The following is a 27,218-nucleotide window of genomic DNA, read 5'->3' as shown; positions in this document are numbered from 1 at the left end:
TTTGACATCGACTAATGCCATAAGCCCCCGAGCACTTAAATATTGATGTCATTTCAAGCTATACCCCTGAGTAAAGAAAGAATACTTGATGTTGGCACTATGAGGATACTCTCACACCATCACTTTTTTCAATCAATATATAGGTCTACGATATTTTTTCCAGTATTGTCCAATCATTAAATGCATGCTAACCCGTTTGACAAAAAGCCATCCCTCCAGGTATATATTACAGAATGCAGGAAATGGAAACTAATGTTGACACTTTAGATTGGTAAACATAAGCTTCAAAACCCATTAATTACGCGCGTATCGTTAGACCTTTAAGAGTGGTGTAGGGTCTATGTTCAAATAATCTAAATGGAATTAACAGTCTGTTGTCTGCGACACCACATTTACGCAAAAGTATTTTGCTCTCTCTCTCTCTCTTTCTCTCTCTCTCTCTCTCTCTCTCTCCCTCTCCCACTCCCTCCCTCTTCTTCTACCTCTGTTTTTCTCTCTTCCTCTCTCTCCTCTCCTTGACAATTGATGTCATCTGGTATTTCTGTGGCGTCGTCATAAAAGTTTACAAGTGACCAGAGATCACGACGGCGTACTTCGTTCCATTCGTTCCATCAAGGACTTAAGAGCATTTTATGCTCCTTGGTTCCTTCGGGTCTTCGCGTCGCGTCGGGTTGTCGGGTTAAACAACATTTTGTGAAAACGTGCCCCTTTATTCACGAGGTGGTAAACTATGTCAGAATTGTGACGCAGCCTCATTCGGTCAAGAATCCGATGTCATTAGGTACTGTTGCAGTTATTCTTGAAGTTATATCTATAATCAGAATAACCTTAGATGATCTGTTTATCTTTCTTTGTTACAACATTACAGAGTCCTATGGACGAGTCGTTCACATCCTCCCATCTGTCGGGAAGTAGTAACACCATGCTGGATACCCTGAGCCACCCTGAAAGCCCTGGGTCACCTTCCTCACCTCTTTCACCAGGGTCGACACCACGCCATATGATGTCACCAAACCAATGTCACACCGTGATTCTCTTCAGCACACCTATCGCAGCCATCTACATCGACGGCAAGGAGCGGTTATGCCTCGCCCAGATCTCCAACACACTCCTCAGGAAGTTCAGCTACAATGAGATCCATAATCGCAGAGTGGCCCTTGGTGTCACCTGCGTCCAGTGTACTCCAGTCCAGCTGGAGATGTTGCGTCGTGCCGGCGCCATGCCCGTCAGCTCCCGCCGATGCGGGATGATAACCAAACGTGAGGCTGAACGACTGTGCAAGTCGTTCCTGTGCGAAAGCCGGCCGCCGAAGCTCCCTGAGAACTTTGCCTTCGATGTCTACCATGAATGCGCTTGGGGGTGCCGAGGGGACTTTGTGCCATCACGGTACAACAGCTCAAGAGCAAAGTGTATAAAGTGTTGCTATTGTGGCTTGTACTTCTCTCCGAATAAGTTTATCTTTCACACCCATCGCATCGCCGAATCCAAGTATCGTCCTCCCGATGCAGCGAATTTTAATTCCTGGAGACGACACATCCATCTGATTGATAGAAGCCCAGACGAAGATCTCCTGCAAGCTTGGGAGGACGTCAAAGCAATGTTTAATGGTGGAAGTCGCAAACGATCTAACCCACCGTCCTCGCCATCTCAAGCTCCATCCCTCCAATCTAGTGATCCTATCTCGTCAAGTCCACCTATGACAAAACGCAAAAGACAATCATTAAACTACCAAGATTCAGATCCTGTTGTTCAGCTCAGGTCAAATTCAATTGATCCCAGACTTGACTACTTTCTATCTACAACAACGCTTGGTGGTAGCAACATCCACACACCACAGGCGAACCGACCATCTACCCCATCGGTGGAAGACACTTCGATGACAGCGGCCCAGCTCTACGCCAACAGTACCGCAAAACTCCGTCAGCAGTTCTCAGCGCACGCGTTTGCGAACAGAAACTTATATGCAGAATATCTATCTAACGGTGGAAAGCTCCCGTACCCACTAGCCGCATCATTCTGGCCGAAGACACCAAGTCTAATGCCTCCAATGGCGTCCCATTTCCCGAGAGATCTTCCCCCGTTCGACTTGAAAGGCTTAGCTGATCAGCGTGTTCATTCTTTAAGCAAAGACTCTTTAGCTCTTGCGGACATCGAAGGCAATTCCAGAGATGATGAGGCACTCCGCGATCTTGAGAATTGGGAGAAGGCTCGTTTCTCTCTTGCTGAACGCCATTTTAATCTCAGAGACATTAAGATCCCTGGTAAACCGGAATTTCACTATGGATCGGCTTTCCGCCCGGTCATGGCTAACGGGGTTGAGATGTCCGACTCAGCCATGTCTCTCCGGTCGCAGTCAGGAGATTCTTCACTTCGCGGCGACGCGTCCTCGTTCATTCACCACATCGCAAAACAATCCTCCCAGTCCCACGACCAAAGTCCAGCGGATATCTTTCGCATAAAGGAATCCTTTCCTACCCGAGATCACCCCGCATCAGGTGGCTGTTCAACTAGACCCGCCGACTTCGCCAGGTATTTCCTTGACGACAAGCCTTGGGGTCGCGAAGCAAGGGAGGGGAACGCTTTTCTTTGGAGACAGCAGAGAGAGAAAAGACTGGATGATCTTCTCTTTCGAGTAGCAAGGAAAGAGTGCGAACGCAAATCAAAGAATGGAGAAGCGGGAGAAGGAAAGACGGATCATTCTTCTGTCATCCAGGATGCAGAGGCCAGTACATCTTGTGAGTCACCGGATTCGAAACTTGAGGTAAGCACTACTTACAGACCTTCAGTTGTACCAAGTGTTAATGATCACGTAGAAAAGCCAAACGAAATACAAAGTTACCTTGTTAATCTATAGAATAGAAACATCTTGTAAGAGATCATTTACTTGAATTTCACTGTTTATATATTTTAGAAGACTTCCAAAGGCATCGAGAAAACAAAGGCTAATATACGACGATTCGGCTATGTGTTCTCAATCATTCATACCTCCAAGCACGTAGCCACGGGGGTGGGGGGGCACGTGCCCCCAAACATTTTCAAGATCGGTTGAACTTTTTTAGACCCCTCCTCAGGACGTCGATGGATTACATATATGTGTCCCCCCCCCCCCCCCAAACATCAAATTCTGGCTACGTCCCTGCATACCCCATCACAATAATAACAATAAACAAATATTTCTAAAGCGCTTAATAACAAAAAAGTTCCATAAGCGCTTGAATTTTGCTGGACTGGATTTTTCGTTGTTCTTCACCTATATGAGGTATACGATCTCCTAAATGGATCGTGAATTACTGTACATGAGTTTGAAGTATAGTAATGGTATAAAATGTTTGAATTAAGCAAAATATCATCCTAAGGAAATGGAGGATTTCGAGTAAGCATTTTTGTTATAACCCTTGCCCATGTAGGTGTCGTGACATAGTGGTTTAGTCACTTGACTCTTAATACAAGGGTTGAGGGTTCGAATCTCAGCACGGCACTAATGTCATTTGGCAAGACATTAGTCTACCCTTACCACTCTGGGCTCTGGAGTAAATAGGTACTTGGAAATTGCTAGGAGAATAACAATTGCAGCGCCCTCAGGAACACCAACATTAGTGAGGCTTCCCTGGGTAATAACAATTATTATTATATTACTAAGTAAAAAAAATGGAATGATATTTACGGATGGTATTGTACTGACATCGAGAAATTACTTAATGAATAGGGTAAAGAAAGAAGAACTTCCAATCAGACGACAAATTGGAAGAAGTAAAAAGTGTGAATCTAGGTCATGAAAAATACTCAGTTCTTGTAGTTCTAGATACAAACGACCACTAGAATATTCATGAATTTTTTTTTCCTGAGCATACGCGTATCTCGAACTCTGCATAATCAGTGAACGAACCTGGGTTATTTAATTCCACCTAATTAGAAGGAAAGTTCGAATTTGCCCCCAGCACTGTTGGCTTTACAGGGGATGTAAAATAGGATTACAGCAAATAACTATTGTTCTCCTCGTACTTTTATTGTTCATCTTCTAATATATAACATGTCTTTCTTTTCAAATCACGTTAACTCTGAATACTCAGTGAACAAACATGGGTTATTTAATTCCACCTAATTAGAAAGAAAGTTCGAATTTGCCCCCAGGCCAATTTTCTTTACAGGGGGGGGGGGGTGTAAAATAGGATTACAGCAAATATCTACTGTTCTTCCTCGTACTTTCATTTTTCATCTCCTGATAAATAACGTGTCTTTCTTTTCAAATTACGTTAATGAAACACCATCAATAGAAATCAAAAGCAAGAAAACATCGGGTTGAGGGTGATTAAAAACGCCGGGATTCTCCCATCAAACGTACACCGAAACAATGCGTCGACGCCCCCTCCCACGTAAATCTATAAAATCTCGACAACATTGATTTCGAAGCATACATACTTGAAGTATACGTAAACGGTTATTTTGTTCTCGAGGCCTAATAATAGTTTCACCTAATTGCTTTTAGATATTGATGGAATAACACTGTAAGGAAGGATTAAAAGATAATTTAAAACTTGCCATTGATTTACTGTCCTTACAAATATCTCCTTTCTTGCGTTTCATCTCTGGAAATATTCAAATCTGTTAATATGCACAGACCTTAATAACGGCTCCTTTTTATTCATGATTATCATCAAGTTGAGTCTTATTTACTTTAACCTTTGTTTAATCAAACTAAAAATATATTTTTTGAAATCACCTCAGAATTAATTCGATGAAATATTAGTACCACTCATGTCTCAGAAGGTACATTTAGTACTTCGATAATGTGTGTGTGGGGGAGAGGGAGGGGTGCCCCTTCACACCCCATATAGTGTAAACCAGCTCTATTCCCGGGTAACTTTCCCGCCGGTATGACTGGCAGTATAACGTCAGCTGCCATGCGTACAAACAAAACCCCTCAAGATATACCGGTGATTACCTCCCCTCAGATTGATAGCAAACAAGGAATCACTGATGATGAAATAATGATATACGGGAATAGATTCTTAATCAAAAATGGATGCCCGGGCGCACAAAACATAATCATTGATGAGAGGATTTTTTTTTTCTTTCTTTCTTTACGCTTTCGGGCGTTTTCTGACGACAGCTTGCTCGCGTAACTCTGGCATCATGCCATAGTTGAATGCTTGTTCTCGTAATGTTATCGATGAATATGCTTTATACACTACCATCACATAAAATGTTTAATATTTTGGTAATCACATGACCGTTTCATAATGATAGACAATTCCAATTAATGAATTTAATCATGTTTCTGTCATTTTCAATAAATCAATCTATACCACACATCAAGGTGATGTTGATTAATACCCTTCCTGTAAATACAATTTTTTTTCTCGATGTTAATATTTTTTTTGATATCATTTATTATTTTATTATTACCATAAGCACTTTAATCATTATTAATATCATTTCTATAAGTATTTCGTACTTTATCGATAATTTGCATTTCAAATGAAACATAATATAATATCAACTTAATGACAAATCATGCATGATGCTGATGTACACATCATGTCTAGACTAAACAAGACAGACTGTCGGTTACTAATGAAAGAGTGACGACCCCCCCCCCCTTTAAGAGCACAATGTTATTGTGAACATTTAAACTATTAAATGTTTGTCAGTAAGGTAATTATATTAGTTATAGATGTGGGTTTTTTTTAAGCAAGTCGCCTTTTGTATCATTCTCATCTATTACTTGGTCAACTGAAAGAGACAAAAAATGAGAAATATAAACATAATTAATGATCAGATAAATAGAAATAAAAATCATCACCTTGCAAGCAAGAATTCAAATCTTTAGTAGATGGTAATACACTTTTATCTCAAATACAGAAAAGGACAAAACATTTATTGTACTGCGGCCATTTAAACTATAAAGATTGAATTTCAAGAATGATTGACCTTCTGTGGTTTGCGTGTTTAACGTATTAAAGATGAAGTTGAGTTCTGGTCATGCGATTGCATTGTGAGAGAAACGGTGTGGAACCGACCAGAAAAGGTTGATCATCTAGCATATAATAATTTGTGTGTATTGCAAGGTTCTGGAATCATCAAAATGATAAGAAATTTGGCCAAGTCTTGGTAAAGTTACAAACACTTGCACAGAAAGATGTATATGGGACTACACGAACACGTGGCGTAAAAAGCCGGCCCCCGATTTTTACGATGTTACATGCATATTTAGAATATGAAGGCATTTGAAGAGCCATGCTTTTCAGGGAACATGTCTTAACTGATTTTCTTCCACACTTGCATAATAAGAATGAGTAATGCTCACAAATTATTTTTCACCTCTTCCCAGAACTCAACCTTCTCTTTAAAATTTGAACGATTTGAATGAAAGTCCAGTAAAATAAATCATTCGAATGGCCAAACATTTAACCAAGTATTGATATTTTCATCAAACGTATGTGTTGATTGATAACAGTTAAAGAGTTATTTTCACAATAAATGCAATAAGGAGACGCGATGGCTCAGTGGAAGAGCAGTGGACTCGAAACCGGGGGGTCCCAGGTTCGAAACCAAGTCGATGCACTATAATGATGGTGCCCCTTGGTAAGGCATTAATCCTCATCACCAAGTACCTTGGAGAGGACTTAAAGCCGTCGGTCCCCTGGTTGCTTTATACAAGCATATACACATGCTTTCTTAGCAGTCAGGTTAAACAAACCATCAAACCAATAAAAAGTGGCATTCAATATCGCTAAAAAAAAAAGGAGTTAAAAACAGCCCCAAAATGATGAAGTATGCAAACATCGTGCTATCGTTATAAATGTCACAGTAAATGCAACAGTGTCTAGGCATATTTGTTAATCCAATTTCATTGCCCTCTATTCGAGCTTGCTAATTCGCCTCCAAAACGAGTTTGATAATAATTGAACGATATATCACCGAATAGCTTCAAGCGAATTGTACCCCCAGTGGACCAAGGAACTCGGAAGATTGCGAATTAAAGATAACAATTTGAACGATAACTGTTATTCAACTGTAATTGCAGGGGCGTTTACGACAGTCCGGCGACGGGTAGCGATGAGGCTTGTTGTCGGCTGGGAATTGTCGAGAACGTAGGAATGAGATATACCGAGATGAAATGGAAATCTGTAAATACAATCATATTCAGACTTAAATAGGAGTTATGATTCAACCGTATTTGTATTTCGAACTTATTTTCTTTGTTTATTAAGTGAGAGGCGAAAGAAAATACATTATATCATGACCTGGAAAAAATGAAGGCCATCAATAATTTATTATACCTTATTAAGCCCTTTCTTTCTAAAGGACAAATTATCCCTCATAATTATCTTACCAGACAAAATATGAAGAATAGTGCATACATTAAGGTCTGTATAGAGCCAGAAGGGAGTTAACTCTGTATGTAACGATATGTCCTATTGAGTTAACGCCCTTCTGGCTACGAACAACATGAGATGCAATGTGATGCATGTATTTCTGTGTAATATAGACCTAAACATTTACAATTCATCCGATAGCTGCAAAACATTTTTTTAATTTTTATTAATGACGATTTAATTTGTTCATTAAAAAATCATTATCAAACTTGATCTCTAACTTAAATATTAATGATTTTCTTGTTTCTGACCAAAATCAAGCTTCATAATACTAGATTTGTATGAATTTAAATTATATCAGATCATATTTATTATCATTATTGTCTGTCTTTATTTGCGACATTCCAATTTTAGAGCTCCAGCTTTATATGAAACTCTTTGTTTTATTCAGGCATAGTCATATTGATGGAAAATGTTCAGTTTATGTAAGCTTACATACATGACTATGTTTATGTTGGGTGGCGGGCGGGGGAGAGGAGAGGAATTAATGTCATTTTGAATTGAAATTAATTGAAGCAGCATGTAACACACAATCTGGTTTACGATGTAAGTTAATTATGCCTATAAAGCAACATTTCTACAAAATAATGCACTGTAAGCATGACTGAATCGCAATCATGGGCGAGCATTCTCTTTTCTCGGTAAAGTGTTTAATTTTCCGTTATGAATCCTGCTTCTTTTGTGCATAATTATGATTCCATGCTATTAATATAACACGCTCTCTCTCTCCGAGCTCACGCGAAACCATTATGTAAATCAGCGGGTAGCGTTCATCAGCCGCCGCCGCCGCTCGTAGGCCGGGAATCGCGGCAATGGCATGCGTAGAGACGTGGGGGTATTGCAGGGCATTGTGTGTGCCTCTGGGTGCAGCGTTAATCAAACTGATTACCTACGACGTGTCAGTATACGACGATTTTTTTTTTCGGGGGGAGAGAGGAATGGATTAATCAAGTTTATTAAAGTTCCGTCACAGAAGAGCGACTACGCGATCCGTATGTGACAATCCTCATCTTCATGTTTGCTCAGCGAGGATGACACCGGCGTTCACAGCCCGTATCATCGTATACAACTTGTGGAGTTTGAGATGAAAATAATGTGATTTAGATGGTAGAATAATATGAAACGAATAGTCAAAGATATATGAGATAAAGTTCACTTAAAATGATTATGTTTCGATGTTCACAGGCACTCTGTTAAAAAGGTACTGTTCAGGCGCGGATCCAGGATTTTCCAATAGGGGGGGCCGGAAATTTGAAAATTGCGCAGACCATTTTTTCAACTCAACATACCAATACTGACAAGGTCATATTAGAAGCACGATACCGGTAGAATTTTTGACATTTTCATCGGGGGGGGGGGGGGCTATAGCCTCTTGCCCGGAAAGTAATTTTCTGGTTTCACAATTCGAAATAGTGAGCGAAGCGAGCGAGCAACAATAATTTGTGAAAGTGTTATTTATCACCAAAATAAACGAGAAAAGATATCAAAACTCATATTCGGGCAGCTCGCTGTCCCCCCCCCCCTCCATTACGCGCGAAGCGCGGAAGCTTTGACCCTTCATTAATTGTTACTAGAGAAGGAAGACGATTTGTTGTACCATTCTCGACTCTTAATCCTTGTCTGAATTCAGTTTCCTCCCGCCCGCGCGAAGCGCGGAAGCTTTGGCTTTTCAAAGCTTTGGCCTTTCATTAATTATTAGAGAAAGAAGAAGATTTGTTGTACCATTCTCGACTCTTATTACTTGACTGAATTCAGCCCCCCCCCCTTCCCGCGCGAAGCACGGAAACTTAGGCTTTTCATAGTTTAAAGAAATTATTTGAGAACGATGATTCGTTGTTCCATTTTCGACCCTTAATCCTTCTCTGAATTAAGTTTCCCCCCCCCCTCCTGCGCGAAGCGCGGAAGCTTTGGCGTTTCATTAAATTATAAGGGAAAGGAGACGATTCTTTGTACTATTCTCGACTCTTTATCCTTGTCTGAATTCAGTTTTCCCCCGCCCGCGCGTAGCGCGTAAGCTTTGACGGTTTATTAAATTATTAGAGGAAGAAGACGAATCGTTGTACCATTCTCGTCTCTTAATTCTTGTTTGAATTCAGTTTTCCACCGCCCGCGCGTAGCGCGTAAGCTTTGACGGTTTATTAAATTATTAGAGGAAGAAGACGAATCGTTGTACCATTCTCGTCTCTTAATTCTTGTTTGAATTCAGTTTTCCCCCTCTAGCGCGAAGCGCGGAAGCTTTGACGTTTCATTAATTATTAGAGAAAGAAGAAGATTTGTTGTACCATTCTCGACTCTTATTACTTGACTGAATTCAGCCCCCCACCCCCGCCTCCCGCGCGAAGCACGGAAACTTTGGCTTTTCATAGTTTAATGAAATTATTTGAGAACGATGATTCCTTGTTCCATTTTCGACCCTTAATCCTTCTCTGAACTAAGTTTCCCCCCCTCCCGCGCGAAGCGCGCAAGCTTTTGCGTTTCATTAAATTATAAGGGAAAGGAGACGATTCTTTGTACTATTCTCGACTCTTTATCCTTGTCTGAATTCAGTTTTCCCCCGCCCGCGCGTAGCGCGTAAGCTTTGACGGTTTATTAAATTATTAGAGGAAGAAGACGAATCGTTGTACCATTCTCGTCTCTTAATTCTTGTTTGAATTCAGTTTTCCCCCTCCCGCGCGAAGCGCGGAAGCTTTGACGTTTCATTAATTATTAGAAAAAGAAGAAGATTTGTTGTACCATTCTCGACTCTTATTACTTGACTGAATTCAGCCCCCCACCCCCGCCTCCCGCGCGAAGCACGGAAACTTTGGCTTTTCATAGTTTAATAATATTTTTTGAGAACGATGATTCGTTGTTCCATTATCGACTCTTAATCCTTGTCTGAATTCAGTTTCCTCCCGCCCGCGCGAAGCGCGGAAGCTTTGGCTTTTCAAAGCTTTGGCCTTTCATTAATTATTAGAGAAAGAAGAAGATTTGTTGTACCATTCTCGACTCTTAATCCTTGTCTGAATTCAGTTTCCTCCCGCCCGCGCGAAGCGCGGAAGCTTTGGCTTTTCAAAGCTTTGGCCTTTCATTAATTATTAGGGAAAGAAGAAGATTTGTTGTACCATTCTCGACTCTTATTACTTGACTGAATTCAGCCCCCCCCCCTTCCCGCGCGAAGCACGGAAACTTAGGCTTTTCATAGTTTAATGAAATTATTTGAGAACGATGATTCGTTGTTCCATTTTCGACCCTTAATCCTTCTCTGAATTAAGTTCCCCCCCCCCTCCTGCGCGAAGCGCGCAAGCTTTTGCGTTTCATTAAATTATAAGGGAAAGGAGACGATTCTTTGTACTATTCTCGACTCTTTATCCTTGTCTGAATTCAGTTTTCCCCCGCCCGCGCGTAGCGCGTAAGCTTTGACGGTTTATTAAATTATTAGAGGAAGAAGACGAATCGTTGTACCATTCTCGTCTCTTAATTCTTGTTTGAATTCAGTTTTCCCCCTCCCGCGCGAAGCGCGGAAGCTTTGACGTTTCATTTATTATTAGAGAAAGAAGAAGATTTGTTGTACCATTCTCGACTCTTATTACTTGACTGAATTCAGCCCCAAGCCCCCGCCTCCCGCGCGAAGCACGGAAACTTAGGCTTTTGATAGTTTAATGAAATTATTTGAGAAAGATGATTCGTTGTTCCATTTTCGACCCTTAATCCTTCTCTGAATTAAGTTTCCCCCCCCCCCCTCCTGCGCGAAGCGCGGAAGCTTTGGCGTTTCATTAAATTATAAGGGAAAGGAGACGATTCTTTGTACTATTCTCGACTCTTTATCCTTGTCTGAATTCAGTTTTCCCCCGCCCGCGCGTAGCGCGTAAGCTTTGACGGTTTATTAAATTATTAGAGGAAGAAGACGAATCGTTGTACCATTCTCGTCTCTTAATTCTTGTTTGAATTCAGTTTTCCCCCTCCCGCGCGAAGCGCGGAAGCTTTGACGTTTCATTAATTATTAGAGAAAGAAGAAGATTTGTTGTACCATTCTCGACTCTTATTACTTGACTGAATTCAGCCCCCAGCCCCCGCCTCCCGCGCGAAGCACGGAAACTTCGGCCTTTCATAGTTTAATGAAATTATTAGAGAAAGATGATTCGTTGTTCCATTTTCGACTCTTAATCCTTCTCTGAATTGAGTTCCCCCCCCCCCTTCCGTGCGAACCGCGGAAGCTTTGACGTTTCAGTAAATTATTAGAGAAAGAAGACGATTCTTTGTACCGTCCTCGACTCTTTATCCTTGTCTGAATTGAGTGCCCCCCCCCCCCTCCCGCGCGAAGCGCGGAAGCTTTGACGTTTCATTAAATTATTAGAGAAAGAAGACGATTCGTAACTCTTAATCCTTGTCTGAATTGAGTTCCGCCCCCCCTCCCGCGCGAAGCGCGGAAGCTTTGTCGTTTCATTAAATTATAAGGGGAAAAGAGACGATTCTTTGTATCATTCTCGACTCTTAATCCTTGTCTGAATTCATTTTTTCCCCGCCCGCGCATAGCTCGTAAGCTTTGACGGTTCATTACATTATTAGAGGAAGAAGACTAATCGTTGTACCATTATCGTCTCTTATCCTTGTTTGAATTCAGTTTTCCCCCTCCCGCGCGAAGCGCGGAAGCTTTGACGTTTCATTGAATTATTAGAGAAAGAAGACGATTCGTTTTACCATTCCTTGTCTGATTTCAGTTGCCCCCCTCCCGAGCGAAGCGCGGAAGCTTTGACATTACATATAATTATTAGAGAAAGAAGACGATTCGTTTTTTTTTCTTTGTCTGCTCCTTTTTCGTCCTATGTCCTCTTCCTGCCCCTACCGCCCCTGGCTACGCGCCTGCTTTAAAGGGAAAATAAAACAATCATGATTGTGATAGCACACAATTAGGTTAGTAGAAATGAAAGGGAGAAAAGATCTATTACACTAACCATGGATAAATCACGGCCGGGAGCTTCATATCATAGTTTTGTGTTATCGGGCGAGGGCCGGGGCGTAGCAACCAAGCAAGATTTTGCAATGTTGAAATTATGCATTCTAGAAAATTCCGCTATATTTCTTTCTAGCTATATTTCTAAATTTCCTGGGGGACGTGTCTCCCTATCGGGCCCAGGATTGCCGCCCCTGTCCATGATTACTACCAACATGAGTTCAAATACAAACACGAGCGAGTTGGTATGAGCTGAATTCAAATGAAGGGCAAAATAAGAGTAATGAAGCGGCCCAACCGTTTATTTAAAATATAGCTTCTATTCAAAAGACATCCAAAATATTGTGCCCTTTTCAAATTTCTCACTAAAGAGTGATGACCTTTGTAGCGCAGGGGGCTGTTTTTTACGTTTAACTTTGAATCTGCGGCTCGAGATTTTATGCGGCCGGCCCGGCCCCCTCTATTTAATAACGTTTGCCAAACCTTCTGGAATGACCCCAAATCTCCCGATTACAGTTCTCCGTTATTCGTCGTTACTGTCACTTAGTGCCATTTCCTTGTCTTTCCCCCTTTCTCACCGAATCCCCCCCCCCCCCCACCCACTTACTATAGGGTACGCACATGTATGTTCCCTCTCTTTGAAAGCACCCCTCTATCTCCGGTGTAAGTCAGTACGGGCCGGATTTTTGTGTATTACGGGCCGGACTTTGTTGCGTGAAAAGTAACTCTTTATCGGAAATTTTGGGAACACAAATTCGGTCCCTCCGACCCCGGAGTGGGAGGGAGGGGGAGGGGGGGGGGGGAGTTGGGCTTTCTTCTTTATCTTTTCTTTTCTCTTTTCTCTTCTCTTCCTTTTTCTTTTCCCTTCTCCTTTCTTTTCTCTTCTCCTTTTTTTCTTCTCCTCTTCTCCCTTTTTTTTCTTCTTTTCTTCCTCTTTTTTTCTTCTTTTTTTTTGCGCCGCCAATAGGGGGGGCCGCGGCCGTTTCGGCCCCCCCCCTGGATCCGCCACTGCTGTTTATTGATAAATATCGCAAATCAGAGGCGGATCATGCGGTATTGCAGAAGGGGTGAAATCTTTAGAGCTTAAAACTTTGTGATCTTTGAATGGGTAAAGGCTACGCACTTTTTATTCCAAATTAGAGAGGGGCGGCCGATTTGTTTTCCAAATAGACCATTCTATAACCAATGATGCATTTTATCAGGGAAGGATCCGGAATTTTGTATAGTGCATGGGGGCACAATGTAACCAAAAAAATGACAAAATCAAGTGGGCTTTTTTGTTGTGTAATAATGTAAGTATATCAACATTGTAAGTAGTAAGTACAGTCAAACCTGTCTACAGCGACCGCCCAATGAAAACACAAAAAGTGGTCTTTGTAGACAGATTCCTTTAGTACATGTTTCAATGATAAACCATTTTCAAGGGAAACAAAGCATGTGGTTGTTGTAGACAGGTGGTCACTAAAGCAGGTTTGACTGTATATCAAAATGGTAAGCATATCAAAATTGAGGGTTCCAAAGTTGGGCACGGGCATATTGTGACCACTCCGTCCCCTATACGCGCTAATGCTTTATCACAACTTCAGTGTAAGCCTGTATGTCCGCCTCCTTCTGTCTTCATCAAAAATATTATATTGCCTGGATATAAACCTATTTAATGCTGGCCATTTCCAGGTATTTATGTCCATAAACAAACCTATCAATTCGATTTGCTCTAGAAACGACATTATTAAACTCGATCAGTTCATTTCTAAGAAGAGACCGATTGGTTAGTTACGGAGGGACTATTATAGTATTTAACAATAATTATTTTTACCTAGAGAATCCTCATCAGCGTTAGTCCCGTTCTTCCTGACGGCCCTGTCATTATTATCATTATTACCGCCCAGCAATCGCCAGGTATCCTTTTACAACTGGATGGAGAATGGTAAATGTGGATTAGTATCTTGCCAAAGGACGTTGGTGCCGGGTTGGGATTCGAACCCTCAAACCTATAGCATTGAGGGTCGAGTGAATGACCCACTATCCTCCACTGATGAATAAATTAAAATGATCATGATGATTGTGTTAAATTGTTACGTAATGAGTTGTAGTATTGAAGGATTATGTTGAGAGATAATGAAATTAGATTGCCATAATTTCTCAGTTAATATTAGACGTACAAGATGTGTAATAGCATGGATTTTTACAGACGTGTATCAATCGGATATGATTATTTACGCCTTGGGTTTTTTTAACGTCACCATCAGAAAGACGTGACTCAGTTTTGAACCGGTGTCCGGCCGCCTTAGCCAGTTTGCAGGCGAAGACAGAGAGCAGACCAAGTGAACGTTTACCGCTAGACCTGGGCCCCGTCTTACAAAGACTTGCGATTGATCCAAATCAATCGTAAGTCCTCCAATCAATCGCAAGTTTGCAGTCTCCTATCTCTAATGTACATAGTTGCGATTGATATCAATCGCAAATAAGTTGCTATTGATATCAACTCTTTGTAAGACGGGGCCCAGCTCAAATCTTTCTATCACTAAACCGATCAAACACTGGGTATTCATATTTATCACAGATATACCAGCGACAGGAGATTACAAGTATAGTTGCAGATATAACACTGTGATGGTACGATCGAATCATGAATTAACATGAATGATCAAAAGATCAGTTGTAATTGGATCTGTCATTTCTAATAGCCCCCCCCCCTCTCATCCCCCTCAGAAAAAATGAACTGGAAAGGTATTCCTTTTTAATCCGACTACTCAATATAATTATAACCGTGTGTAGTCATGGTATCAGTATTAACTGACGAGGTCGGATCCAATCTTACACGGGCTTCTGAAAATGGAATGAAAACTAGTGATGTATAAAATACCATTCAGGTCAAACCTCATTGCCCATAGATAATAATTATAATCCGCAAAGAATTGAAAATGGAGTATGGAATGGGGACAAGAGAATTGGTTCCTTATTACCTGAATCTTACTCGCGATGCAGGTATTAAAAAGCTTTTTTTGAGATGAAAATGAAGTGAGGCGGAAAATTAATCAAAGGGCGACTTGCTTTCGGTGTTTTTTTGGTGAATCTTTCTTGAACGATGGCGGACGATAGATTAATGTAAATTTAGCCGAGTGTGAAGGGTTTACTCGGCCGGAACCTCGGGGGCGTATGTGCGGTCGAGCAGCGGTGGCCGACCTGGCCAACCATACTCGGTAACGTTAGTTATCTCTTACTCTCGCGGAAACACCATCCGACTAAATATTGACAAATTTAGCGTCGTGTTCGGTAAATGACGGAGAGCACTTTAAGTTGATTAAAATGACGGTTTTGGTGTCTAAACGGCCTGTTGCGTTTTCGTATGCTTCAAGTATATGACTATAGAACAACCGACCTTAAAAACACGTTAAGGTCTTTTTTTAGGTGTGATTTTGTTCAGAGACGACAACAGGCGTATACAAAATGACATGTCACTGACTTGTCCGAATATAAAATTATAATTTCTTAGATCTGAGTGAGGGAGTATTCATAGGAAGCAAAGGAGCAAAAATAAGCTCTATCACTTCGTGAAAACGAAAATCTTATTTTGACATTTAAAAATACCATTACCTGTAGTATACTTTATGCAAATAGTATGCTTATGAGAGGAAAAGAGGGAGAGATGGTATGTGGTCGTAGCTGGTAAGGGTTATGTGGTGATCATAATGCATGTATCATCAATCAATCCATGATATAAACGTTTTAAATAATTTAGTGATAACCATCATGATTCCCCCCTCCCTACCCCCAAAAATATATATAAATGAAATAAAATCAGTCAACAAAATTTGTTATCGTTTAATACATACTTCATTCATTTAGTAACTCGTGCAATACAATTGACACTTGAAAAAATGCCATAAAAATTCAGCCAAAATTGAAGTTTTAATTGTTAATGTCCTACTCTTCATGTTATTTTACTCACTTTTCATTGAGTTAATTGAATAGGGTAGCTTCAAGAACACACACACACACACACTCTCTCTCTCTCACGTGTTAATTCTAAAGCCTTTGTCATCTCAATTCAATCAATCGATTTATTTTAATATACCATTTTAAGATCTTAACTTGTTCTCCGAATCTAGTTACTAGTGCAGAATGGTTGTCATACATGGGCGCACACGCAAAATTATTTCTTTGAATTCAGGAGCCTGATACAGGTAACTCAATTAATTGGTTATGAGAATGCACCATTTCCTAAACCTAATTGTACTGGCTGTCACGCCTGAGATTCACTTAACATGACCTCCACAGAAAATAAAAACCCAGACAGATAGAGAGAGACAGACAGATCGACATACATGCAGACAGATAGATGGACGGACGAACAAACAGACAGACAGACGGAATATCACCCCGGACAATATCCCGGATAATAATATTCCCGGACAACGATTCCCTGGAGCAACTTCATCGGGATGATAGTTTCGGGATGATTGTCCCAGGACTATCATCCCAAAAGTATCTCCGGAAAACAATATAAATAATATCAAATAAAGTGGTGCAAGGGGTACTTTTCGGAGAGGTAGTGAACACGGGTAGGGCGGTCCTATGGTAGCTGTCCTATAATCGACACGTGGTGTGATATAAGAAGTAATCGTCTGCTTCCCCCCCCCCCCCCCCCAAAAAAAAAAAAAAAAAAAAAAAAAAGGAAAACAAATGAAAAAAAAGGAAAAAAATGGAAAAAAGTATGAATATGTGTATCACTATGCTCAAAGTTATAGATCGCCTTTACCAAAATGCGTCCTCATTAATGTGACTAAATGCATGAGTTATAGTGCTCATCTTATGCTCATGTTCAGTGATGTCTTGTTGTCTTGTCTTATAGAATGCAGATATCAGCGGTGGAATGGCAGAGATGGAAGGCGGGAAAGCAGACGACATGCGGCCTAGAAATTGCTCCTCCGCAGAGGGTCACGTGACAAATGGTGAGTATTCTTAACAAAAGACCTTGTTTATGCATACTTCTTGAAAATTATCCCGTGATAACTCATAAGAGAGAACAGAGGCTTGCATTGAGGGGGGGGGGGGGGGGGGGGGGGGGGGGGGGGGGTCCTCCCGGGAGGGGAAAGCGAACTGAATCACTGTAACCCTCGGGTCTCATCTCCTGGTATAACTTACTGGGGGTGTGCAGGTGGACCACTATGTCCTATTCGAGTGATAGCCTGCGTCTATGAAAGGGGAGGGGCACTTTAACACTCAATGCAAGCTTCAGTCATCTGCCTGCATGGGTTGAATTTAAATCCTCGATCCTTGGTACAATAGGCAGATATCGTGGGTTCGAATCCACTAATATATGCATAGTGAATTTCTTCCGTACAGATGCCATTTTAGGTAGCATTAAGAGGCGCGAAGGCTCAGTGGTTCAGCACTGGTATCGTCAGCGGGAGGTCCTGGGTTCGAAACCAGTTGATGCGCTAGTGCCAGTATAGGTGAGGCATTAAATCCTCATTACCAAGTCCCTCGGATAGGTCTTGAGGCCGTCGGTCTACTAGTTGCGTTCTTACAGGCATTTGCCTTATTGGCCGCCAGGTAAAGCAAACAAACACATTTTAATTAAGTAGTTGGTAACCAGAAGTTCTGGAAATAAACGTGCATGAATTGAAATACATTAGCAGACATTTCTATCCCATACAATTCTTCAGTAATACTACCAAACAGACCAATAAAAGAAGGGGAAAAAACCCACCAACTATCCAATTGTTTAGTCTTCGGAGAAATCCCATGGATTAAGATGAGCCAGAAATGAATTAATTAGTGAATTATACTGACCACTACTCTGTGATTAGACTCACCGTCCCTTAATTCACTTTTGTACCCCGTGGTCATGTTATTACGGGTCGTTGTAGAGGTACATGATTGGATAACTTGTTTAGCACGAGGGTATTCTGGCCCAAGGTCCACGGCACAAATCGCTGTAGGGCAAGATAGGTTTGAGACTTGTCATACGAAATATTCCAGGATAAAAAAGGTAGGAAAATGATTAATTACCCCGCCAAAGAGGAGACGTATAGACCGCCAAGCATGCAATACAAAACAACGGCAAAGAAAAACCCACTTTTGAAACGGCGAGAAAATGAACTACCTTGCTCCGAGCAAGAACTTATTGCAGAGACTCGAAGAGAGAATCATTACAATTCTAGGAAAACCACTAGGATATTCAACATAAAAACTAAAAAACTGTTAATAATGAGACTGAACGTATTATTCCATCATTATTAGCTTTAGAGCCCCTTGTTATTAATGATGTCAATACAATAATTGCTTATAATGCATTCTTGTATCACAGACATGTCCTTGCCTTCGCTCATATGCTGTTGCTGCCCATACAAAGCATCCATTTTCATCGATTGTCCACAAATAAAGTCCAGTTATACCTCAGTCGCACCAACGAGACCGACACCAGACCGACAAAAGACCGGCAACAGACCAACAACAGACCGACAACAGACCGACAACAGACCGACACCAGACCGACAACAGACCGGCAACAGACCAACAACAGACCGACAACAGACCGACAACAGACCAACAGCAGACCGACAACAGACCGACAACAGACCGGCAACAGACCAACAACAAACCGACAGCAGACCAACAATAGATCGTCGAAAGACCGCTCAAACAATTGCATTATCCCGAATGGCTAAAAGTCAGTCGGTTTGTTGTCGGTCTGTTGTCAGTCTGTTGTCCTGCAGTCTGTTGTCGTCTGATGTTGGTCTGCTGTTGGTCTGTTGTTGGTCTGTTGTCGGTCTGTTGTCGGTCTGTTGTCGGTCTGCTGTTGGTCTGCTGTCGGTCTGTTGTAGGTCTGTTGTCGGTCTGCTGTTGGTCTGTTGTTGGTCTGTTGTCGGTCTGTTGTCGGTCTGTTGTCGGTCTGCTGTTGGTCTGCTGTCGGTCTGTTGTCGGTCTGTTGTCGGTCTGTTTTCGTCTGTTGTCGGTCTGTTTTCGTCTGTTGTCGGTCTGTTTTCGTCTGTTGTCGGTCTGTTGTCTGTCTGATGTTGGTCTGTTGTTGGTCTGTTTTCCTGCAGTCTGTTTTCGTCTGTTGTAGGTCTGTTGTAGGTCTGCTGTCGGTCTGTTGTCGGTCTGTTGTCGGTCTGCTGGTGGTCTGTTGTCGGTCTTGTTGCTGTGACTGGTGTACAACTAGACTTATTTTGCGTGACTAAGGTATTGTCCGTCAACAAGACACCTTCTTCAGGAGGAAGATCAAATTTCTACTTCGTTCATTCGGGCTTCGATATTTTCTTTCTATGTTAGAGTTTGGAGACTATTTTCAAGATTGATAATTATTAGCATTAACACAAGGGCGGCAGAGTATATCGTAAAGTACATACACTTTCTTCAAAAGGTTTTGATATATGAATTTTTAGTGTAAACCAGGAAGGGTTGCGAGGGTGGAAGAGGTGCTGTCCTAAAAGTGAATTATAATCGGGTAGTGGGGGAGGGAGGTGTTCATATGTTCTTATAGTAAAAGGGAGTACATTGCATTTATAATAGTTTGTGATATATGTATACATGTTTATTCCATATTTTGTGTTGTTTTATTTCTTTCAATCATTTCTCTCTTTCTTACTGGACCTCTAAGAAGAACAGAGCCATTAAATGAATGGCTCTGAAAAAAAGCGATCCAGCTGTTTTCTTAAAAAAATATATGTAAAAAATCATTATCTTAAAAGTTGATATGTACATATATATATATTTCTAAACCAAACCAGTCAAAGGTTTAACAAAAATCTCTCGGAAGCGTAAGAACGCCCCTGCCCCCTCGTTACGTCACCTTTGCATCCACACATCGAAATCGAATTTATCAAACTAGAAGGTTTCTATTTATCACTGCAAAAACTATCCTAAGGGATGTATAAAAACTTGGGTTTTTCCCCACCAACAAAAGTTGATGAAATAGAGTTCTGATTTAGTCTAGATAACTTGAGGGTGTTAAAATTTAATGACGAAACATTTATTTCATTCTATTTTAGGGTTTACGTTTCCTGAAATCACTAATCAGTTACTTTTCTTCGACCTTAATTTACCCAACAAGCTTTGCTCTTAACCCCTATTCGGACTATTACTGAAAATCATTAATTTTGTTATGAATTTGCGGCAATTGGTGATTGTTCTTGTCTTTCGCCTCACAGGATTATGATTTAGGTTACGCAACTTGTGCAATGAACGAATATATCAAATCAAAATAAAATCACTACAAATTAATAACCAAAAAAGGCGTGTGCTATATTTACACGCGATGCACAACGGTAGGTATACCTTAAGAAAATAATTACGATCTGTTTGATCAGAGAGATGTAAAATGATTATTATGAAAGAAGGATATGTACAAATTGATTATGTAAATGAAAAAAAAACTAAAACTGCCGCCTTGTTCGAATTTGTTGATGAAATTTTGAGATTATAAAGAAAAAGAAAATCTATATTCATTATTGCCCAGGGATGTGAGATAATGAGACGTGATTCACCCTTGAGCTGTTAATGGCGGTTCGGAAACATTTTAGCGCATTTTAACATACTCTAATAATACTTCATGTTTAACCCATAACAAAATCAATAGTTAATTTTGGACGACAAGGAAATGTATAGGCTTGCAATTATTATTGTTAAAATATCCCTGTTCGAATTTAGAAATGATCTAGTCTACTCTTTCCCCTTCAAATATACCATTTCTTCCTTCTTTATCAAGTATATTGAAGCTAGTTACCTCCTTTTCGGTGTTGGTGGTGGTGGTAGTGGTGGTGGTGGGGGGGGGGGGTGGTTACAAGATCAAATTGCTTGATCATTTCACTACTTTAGGCCTTTCACCTTTCACTCTGTGCATATTTTTATTATTCATGAATGAATTTATTTGACCTATAAAATTATGATAAATGTTGTTTTTCCCCCGCAGTAAATCGATCTCCATCACCGGATGTCGACGTCGATATCATTCACAAAGAAGTTATGCCAACGACAAGCATTCCATCTGAAGGTAAATTTCACATTTTATCCGTCTCTTTCTGTCCCTGATACCATTTACACCTGGGCGGAGGGTGGCAAAAATGGATTAAAGTCTTGCCATTATGTTGACGATGTTAGTGAAGGGCTGAGATTCGAAGCCTCAACTTTTGGATTGAAAGTTAAAAAGTGAATGAGCCACTATACCAATGGGCCTCCACTGCGTTCATTGCCTTGGTGTTTTATTTCATGCACTATCGCCACTATACAGTATGAAAATTTAGGATCTTTGATTTTTGCTGTTGTACTGATGTAATTTAGCTTTATAATTTATATAGGCTAGCTCTAGAAAGAAGAAGTTATATCATTATAAGTAGGATAGACTTATCAGCTAAACTTACTATGCATAATTACACTGTGTGTGGGATGGCCAAGTTTGAAAAACTACCTTAAGGTCACAAAAGGGGCTAATATTGTTGATGTTTTCGTATGTTTGTTTGTTTGTTTATTCTTTAATCTCAAGATTGTCATTTTGACCCCATCATCGGAGACATAATTTTGTTTTAATGTTAAATTAGGGAGACCATGTTGACTTGTGCCCTTAGTTGCCTGTCTTACTAAATCTTTCTCTCTCTCTCTCTTTCCCATCCAGATCTAAATTTAGGACGACTTTTCGGCGCGAACAGTCCAGACGGTATGGAAAAAGAGGGTCCGTGAAAGTTTTCATTGTATAACCCAGCAAAAGAGCAATGGGGCATATAATCGCGTACTATCATTAGTATATTCTCGAACCTACCCATTCAGCTGATATCCAACGGAACAGCCAAGGCTGCAGCTGCACCACACGACCGTACATGCCCGAGAAAGAGGGCTTCTCGCCTTAGAAGGCAGACCACTTTCATCATCGACCAGACAGTCATGCCTTCACTGTGATGCCATGGTGATGTCCACATCAAACTTTGGTAATTCTTTTCACCTCTATTTCGCAATTCAATGATTTGAACTAGAAATGGCGTTATGGAGAGGGACTTCACTTAGCGCAATCCAAGGACATGGGAAACTGGACTATCGTCTCTCTAGATAATTCTTGCATAAAATATTGTTTTCTATAGATGTTTTTTGTTATGAATTTTGTTGACTGTAGAATTGTACTATTTCTTAAACGTTGTCATAAGAATTATCAAACTTGTGAACGTTTTTAAGACTATGTTGACTTGAATTCAAATTGTTATGCATTTTTACTGTGAAAAGTTTAAGATTAGAGCAAAATGAATTATGGCAAGATAAGTTTCAGAACCCGAAACTAGCACGACTTTGATTAATCGCACGTTCTGAAACACTCAACATGTGAAATGGAAATGGAAATGGTCTTAAAGACAATGTTCATGTTATTCTGACGAAGGTCGTAAACAAATAACTCGTGTTAAAAAAACCCTGAAACGTTGACAAAATGTAAGATCGATTAGATTATTATGTTCAAAGAGAAGAGAAATTGGATTATCCCGGGGCAAAAGTGCAACCTAACAAAATAATCTATACCTAATAATGATTGAATACACTGTGTCAAGAAAGAACATCGTATGGTATGTGCTCAAGATATCTTAATTCTGAAGCCTATGATTCATCTTTAATGTCCTATATTAGACGATATGTTTAAAAAACTTTGGACCTATTATCTTCCTCGGTTTACCAAACTAGGCCTCTTATAATTATTTCCCATTTATATTCATTCAACTGTACTGTTAGGAATTCATGTTTTTAGGGTGATGTTATGCGACTGTTTGTGTCAAGAACATTTTGCAACCCAATGTTGATATTACTATTAATATTATTATTATTATCTTAAGTATTATTATCATTACAATTATTAATATCATTACTATTATTATTATTAAATATTGATGACTTCTAAAGGTAATAAAAACCCTGATCAGCAGTAATGGCTTTGCTTAATCTCATGGGATGTGAAATTACCTTATATCGACGACACTATTTTTTGCTGCATGTATCATTCATATATTTTCGGCCTTAAAATGCATGCATCCATTTCATTTAGAAGATTGCCTCCCGGTAAAGCAAATTACATAGAACTTTTATTTTTGACAGATATACCGTTTAAGTCATTTATTACTTTTCTTCGCTCTATAGCTCATTTGATGTATTTTAATTGCCCTCTCACTATACCAGCGGTGATTATTAGCAATTGATAGCTCTCTACAATGATAGCATTCACATTCACAGATCGTTTAATCGCATGATCATTACAAATGTATAATCTAAAATTTCATTACTTGGTGGAGGCCGTTAGTATAATCACCTCGACCAATTTGTACCTTTTAATTTGAGTAAAATACTGGCACGACACGTTAATAAAATGTTAATGATCAAATGATAACCGAGTCTTGTTCGACAGACCTATCAATACTTTGACATAATAATAATAATAGCTAGTTCTTATATAGCGCTTTTCAGGACCGAAGGCCCTCTCAAAGCGCTTTTACAGATAGTTATATTATTACCCCGGTCATAGGATTCAGGCTTACCCGCACACAATGTATGCACATTCTCCACTCCCTGGGGAGCATTCCAGCCAGGCGTCTTTTTTACAAGCGCACACTTGCTAATCTAACCACATTAGCTTTCGCATCCTACCGGGTACCCAATTAACACCTGGGTGGAGAGTGGCAAATGTAGATCAATGTCTTGCCAAAGGACATTAGTGCCGCGGTGGGACTTGAACCGCGAACCTTGTGATCCACAGTCCGGTGACATATCCACTCGTCCACGACACCTCTACACCTCGACATTTTGGAAATGAAATTCCTACATGTAAGCTCTTCCCGGAAAATTTCTCGTCATTTTGATGATGGAATTATTCAAAGTTTCAAGTAATCAAAATAATGCTGTTTTGTCTGGGCATATAAATAGAAATCATATACTGATGATTTCATATTTCATTGTGCTGTTTGCTCTTTTGAATGAATATGCACAAAGCTACTGACAATACCTTTGTTTTTTTCGAAGTCTTTGCGATCGCGTTTTACTCATGCCATGTAAATCCACCCACTCTATAATGTACTTTAAAGGCCATCTGTACTAGTTTGGCTAGGAGGGATTAGACCACCCAGGTTTTTCACTGACAGGTGGCTATCTCATCAACTCAGCTCTCAATTAACATAATAAAAAGAGGATCATGTGGGACCAATGGTCACCGATTAGGCATCGTTTTCTATAGAGAGGGAGCAAGTAGTACAGTGGGGCTTTCACCGAAAAGTGTTACCGAGTAATGTATCACTAAAAAGTTATACATCTGAGAAAGTAAGGATGACTACAGCGACTAGCTTGCATCAAGAAACCTTCACCTAAAAAAGAAGCAAAAACAGAAACAAGAATCTTTCTTTCGACACTCTTAGTCAATGGCTCGCAAATAAGAAAAGCTCAAAACGTGAGACAATAAAGAAATCTGAACACGTTTTAATCTTCTTAAGTGTAGTTCAAAATATTTATTTCATATGATAAGAAAGATTCATCGGGGAAAGGTTAGTATTTTCCCATCCTCGTGCTAAATATCAATCTTACTATGATTGATATAATTAATGCATATACAGGATCGTGACCTTATGAGTCAAAAGCCTCAACCTTACACCATCAATTAATCAAGATTATCATATTATGAAATGGCTAGCTTTCTTCGCGGATTACACACCAGACATATCAAAACAAAAATAGAGTCGTGCATCTAAGGCCATGTCAAACCGTTTCCTAGTTTCGCAAAAAACGGCCCTTTTTAAATTCCGAACTACGCCGGAATATGGTATAGATCCCTTTTAAAGCCGAACGTGCTAAAGTCCTAAAAATCAACCCTAAGCATTGAACACGCACAAGAAGTAGAGTTCATTAAACCTAAGGCACTTAGTGTTGATACAAACTGTTTGTGTCATACAAAGAAAAACAAAAGCAACACAAAATCATTTTGAGATTAAAAGCAAAATACAATTAGAATATTGTGTCTCCGTTTATTAAGGCACCTCTCCTGTGACAGCCATGATCATGTTGATAACACCTAATACTTTTATGATCAGAGCGTTACAGACGATTTCTCGCGTGCCTGCTTGCACGGCGGGAAAACTAAGTCAGCCTTACATGAGCCCGTGAAATGACATGAACGATATGCATGAATTACAAGGATGTAAAAGCACCGCTCCATATCATAGCTCAAAATGGACCACTTAAATAGTGTGTAGAGAGACAATTCCATTTCATTAAAATGATGATTTATAAACAATTATCAAATGTAATGTTCACAGTGTGAATTGGTTTCGCACTTTGGAAATTGAAAGAGGTAATTAATTTGACGAATTCGGAACCTCTTTAGCTTGCCTTCAATAAGGTAAAAATAGTGCCGCTCATGCCAAAAATAGTACCGCCCATACAAAAACCTATTAATATTAGAAATCAACATATTTTTTTGTTCTTGTAGATTCATAATATACATTAATTATTTTCAGTGCTATGTCATTTCACTTTCTTAATATGTATCTTCTCAATCTAAGAAATTATTTCATTTTACTTTTTATGACAAACCTTAATTGATCTGCTTTTGAACAAAATTCATGAATTCGTTTACATAATCATGCATCAGACACTTCCCCCAAGTATTAAAATCACAATAGCACTTTGATCAAGCATTGATGGATTTGGTTGAACGGCTCAAATAAATAAATAACCTAGAAAAATAACAACAGACAACAACAACAACATATTACTTTAAAACTTATATGTACTCTGGCAAATAATATTATCTCCATAAATAATAGCATTTTTTTTTAAAGGGCATTTAAAAAAAAATTTCAATGACAAACTTGGCTTGAGGGTCCTCTGATCAATGAGGGGCTTGATTATATTGATTGCATACTTTAATCCTCTAAAATAACTTTTTGCTTAGTTAAACATACATTTACTTTATTAAAGAGCATTTCAACATGCTCAGTTTGATGATATACAGTTCCATTTGCTAGTGAGCACCAACATTTTTTTTTCTGCTATCATAACATTTCAAGGTTCAAGGTAAACGTGTAGGTTTGGACCTTGAGAGACAAAAAAGAGTGGATCGCCATATTAATTGGATTAAACATTCATAACAATCATCAGCACATAGAGACTCACTGATAAGGCTCATGACATCATTTTGAAAGTTATCCTTGTTGAAATTAATGTAAAATGGAATAGCAAAATATGCAATTTAGAGCAGTAATATAAACTCTTTTTGATTATACCTCAAACTTCAGGAAAGACTACATATTCTTGCCACATTATTCCCTTTTTTGTAAAATGAAATATTCTCTTTGTTCATAAATACAGACTTTATTTTGGACATGATTGCATACCAGAAATAAAGTAGGGAGAGAACAAAACAAACAAAAACCTCTCAAAAGAAAGGTCTTAAATGTACAAAAGATCTGCACAATTAAGGGAATTCTTATCTTTCCTAAAAAATTAACTCCCCCCAACAACAACAAATTAAGAATTAAACAAATCTTCAGTCAGCACAGATCAGGGTACAATATACTTGTATTTCATGTGTAACAATAAAATACATACCCAGCAACATGTTGCTGATTGGTTTGACTTTTGTTCTAAATGCACAAAAATATTATATAATTTGTAAAATGTATAGTATTGTATAATTATGTGTAATTTGAAGAGCTGTACAATATATTAGATTTTTAGAACAGCTTATGATAATGTGATTGATAAATGATGTAAAGATGTGAATTTGGATATAATACTGGTATTAATGCCATACACAGACTCATTTTCCATACTTGTGTTTTGTTTAAAGATTTCAAAAAGATATTCATATACATATTGTATAAATTGTACATATGTCTTTATGTCATATATGTGTGCTAAATATTTGCAATCATTATTTATACAAC

At 39.5% G+C, this 27,218-nt stretch overlaps 1 protein-coding gene across 1 annotated transcript; it reads left to right on the top strand.

Annotated features, from left to right (window-relative positions):
• The first annotated feature begins 832 nt into the window (after window positions 1-832).
• On the top strand, window positions 833-22,163 carry LOC585580. Its single transcript, XM_030976337.1, has 4 exons — window positions 833-2,761; window positions 17,168-17,267; window positions 21,233-21,313; window positions 22,084-22,163. The coding sequence occupies exons 1-4, from the start codon at window positions 833-835 to the stop codon at window positions 22,161-22,163; spliced, it is 2,190 nt and encodes a 729-aa protein (XP_030832197.1).
• The last annotated feature ends 5,055 nt before the right edge of the window (window positions 22,164-27,218 follow it).

The sequence above is a fragment of the Strongylocentrotus purpuratus genome, unplaced genomic scaffold (assembly GCF_000002235.5).
Source record: "Strongylocentrotus purpuratus isolate Spur 01 unplaced genomic scaffold, Spur_5.0 spur5_scaffold_9, whole genome shotgun sequence".
Taxonomy (NCBI): domain Eukaryota; kingdom Metazoa; phylum Echinodermata; class Echinoidea; order Camarodonta; family Strongylocentrotidae; genus Strongylocentrotus; species Strongylocentrotus purpuratus.
This window is presented reverse-complemented; position numbering and strand designations above follow the sequence as displayed.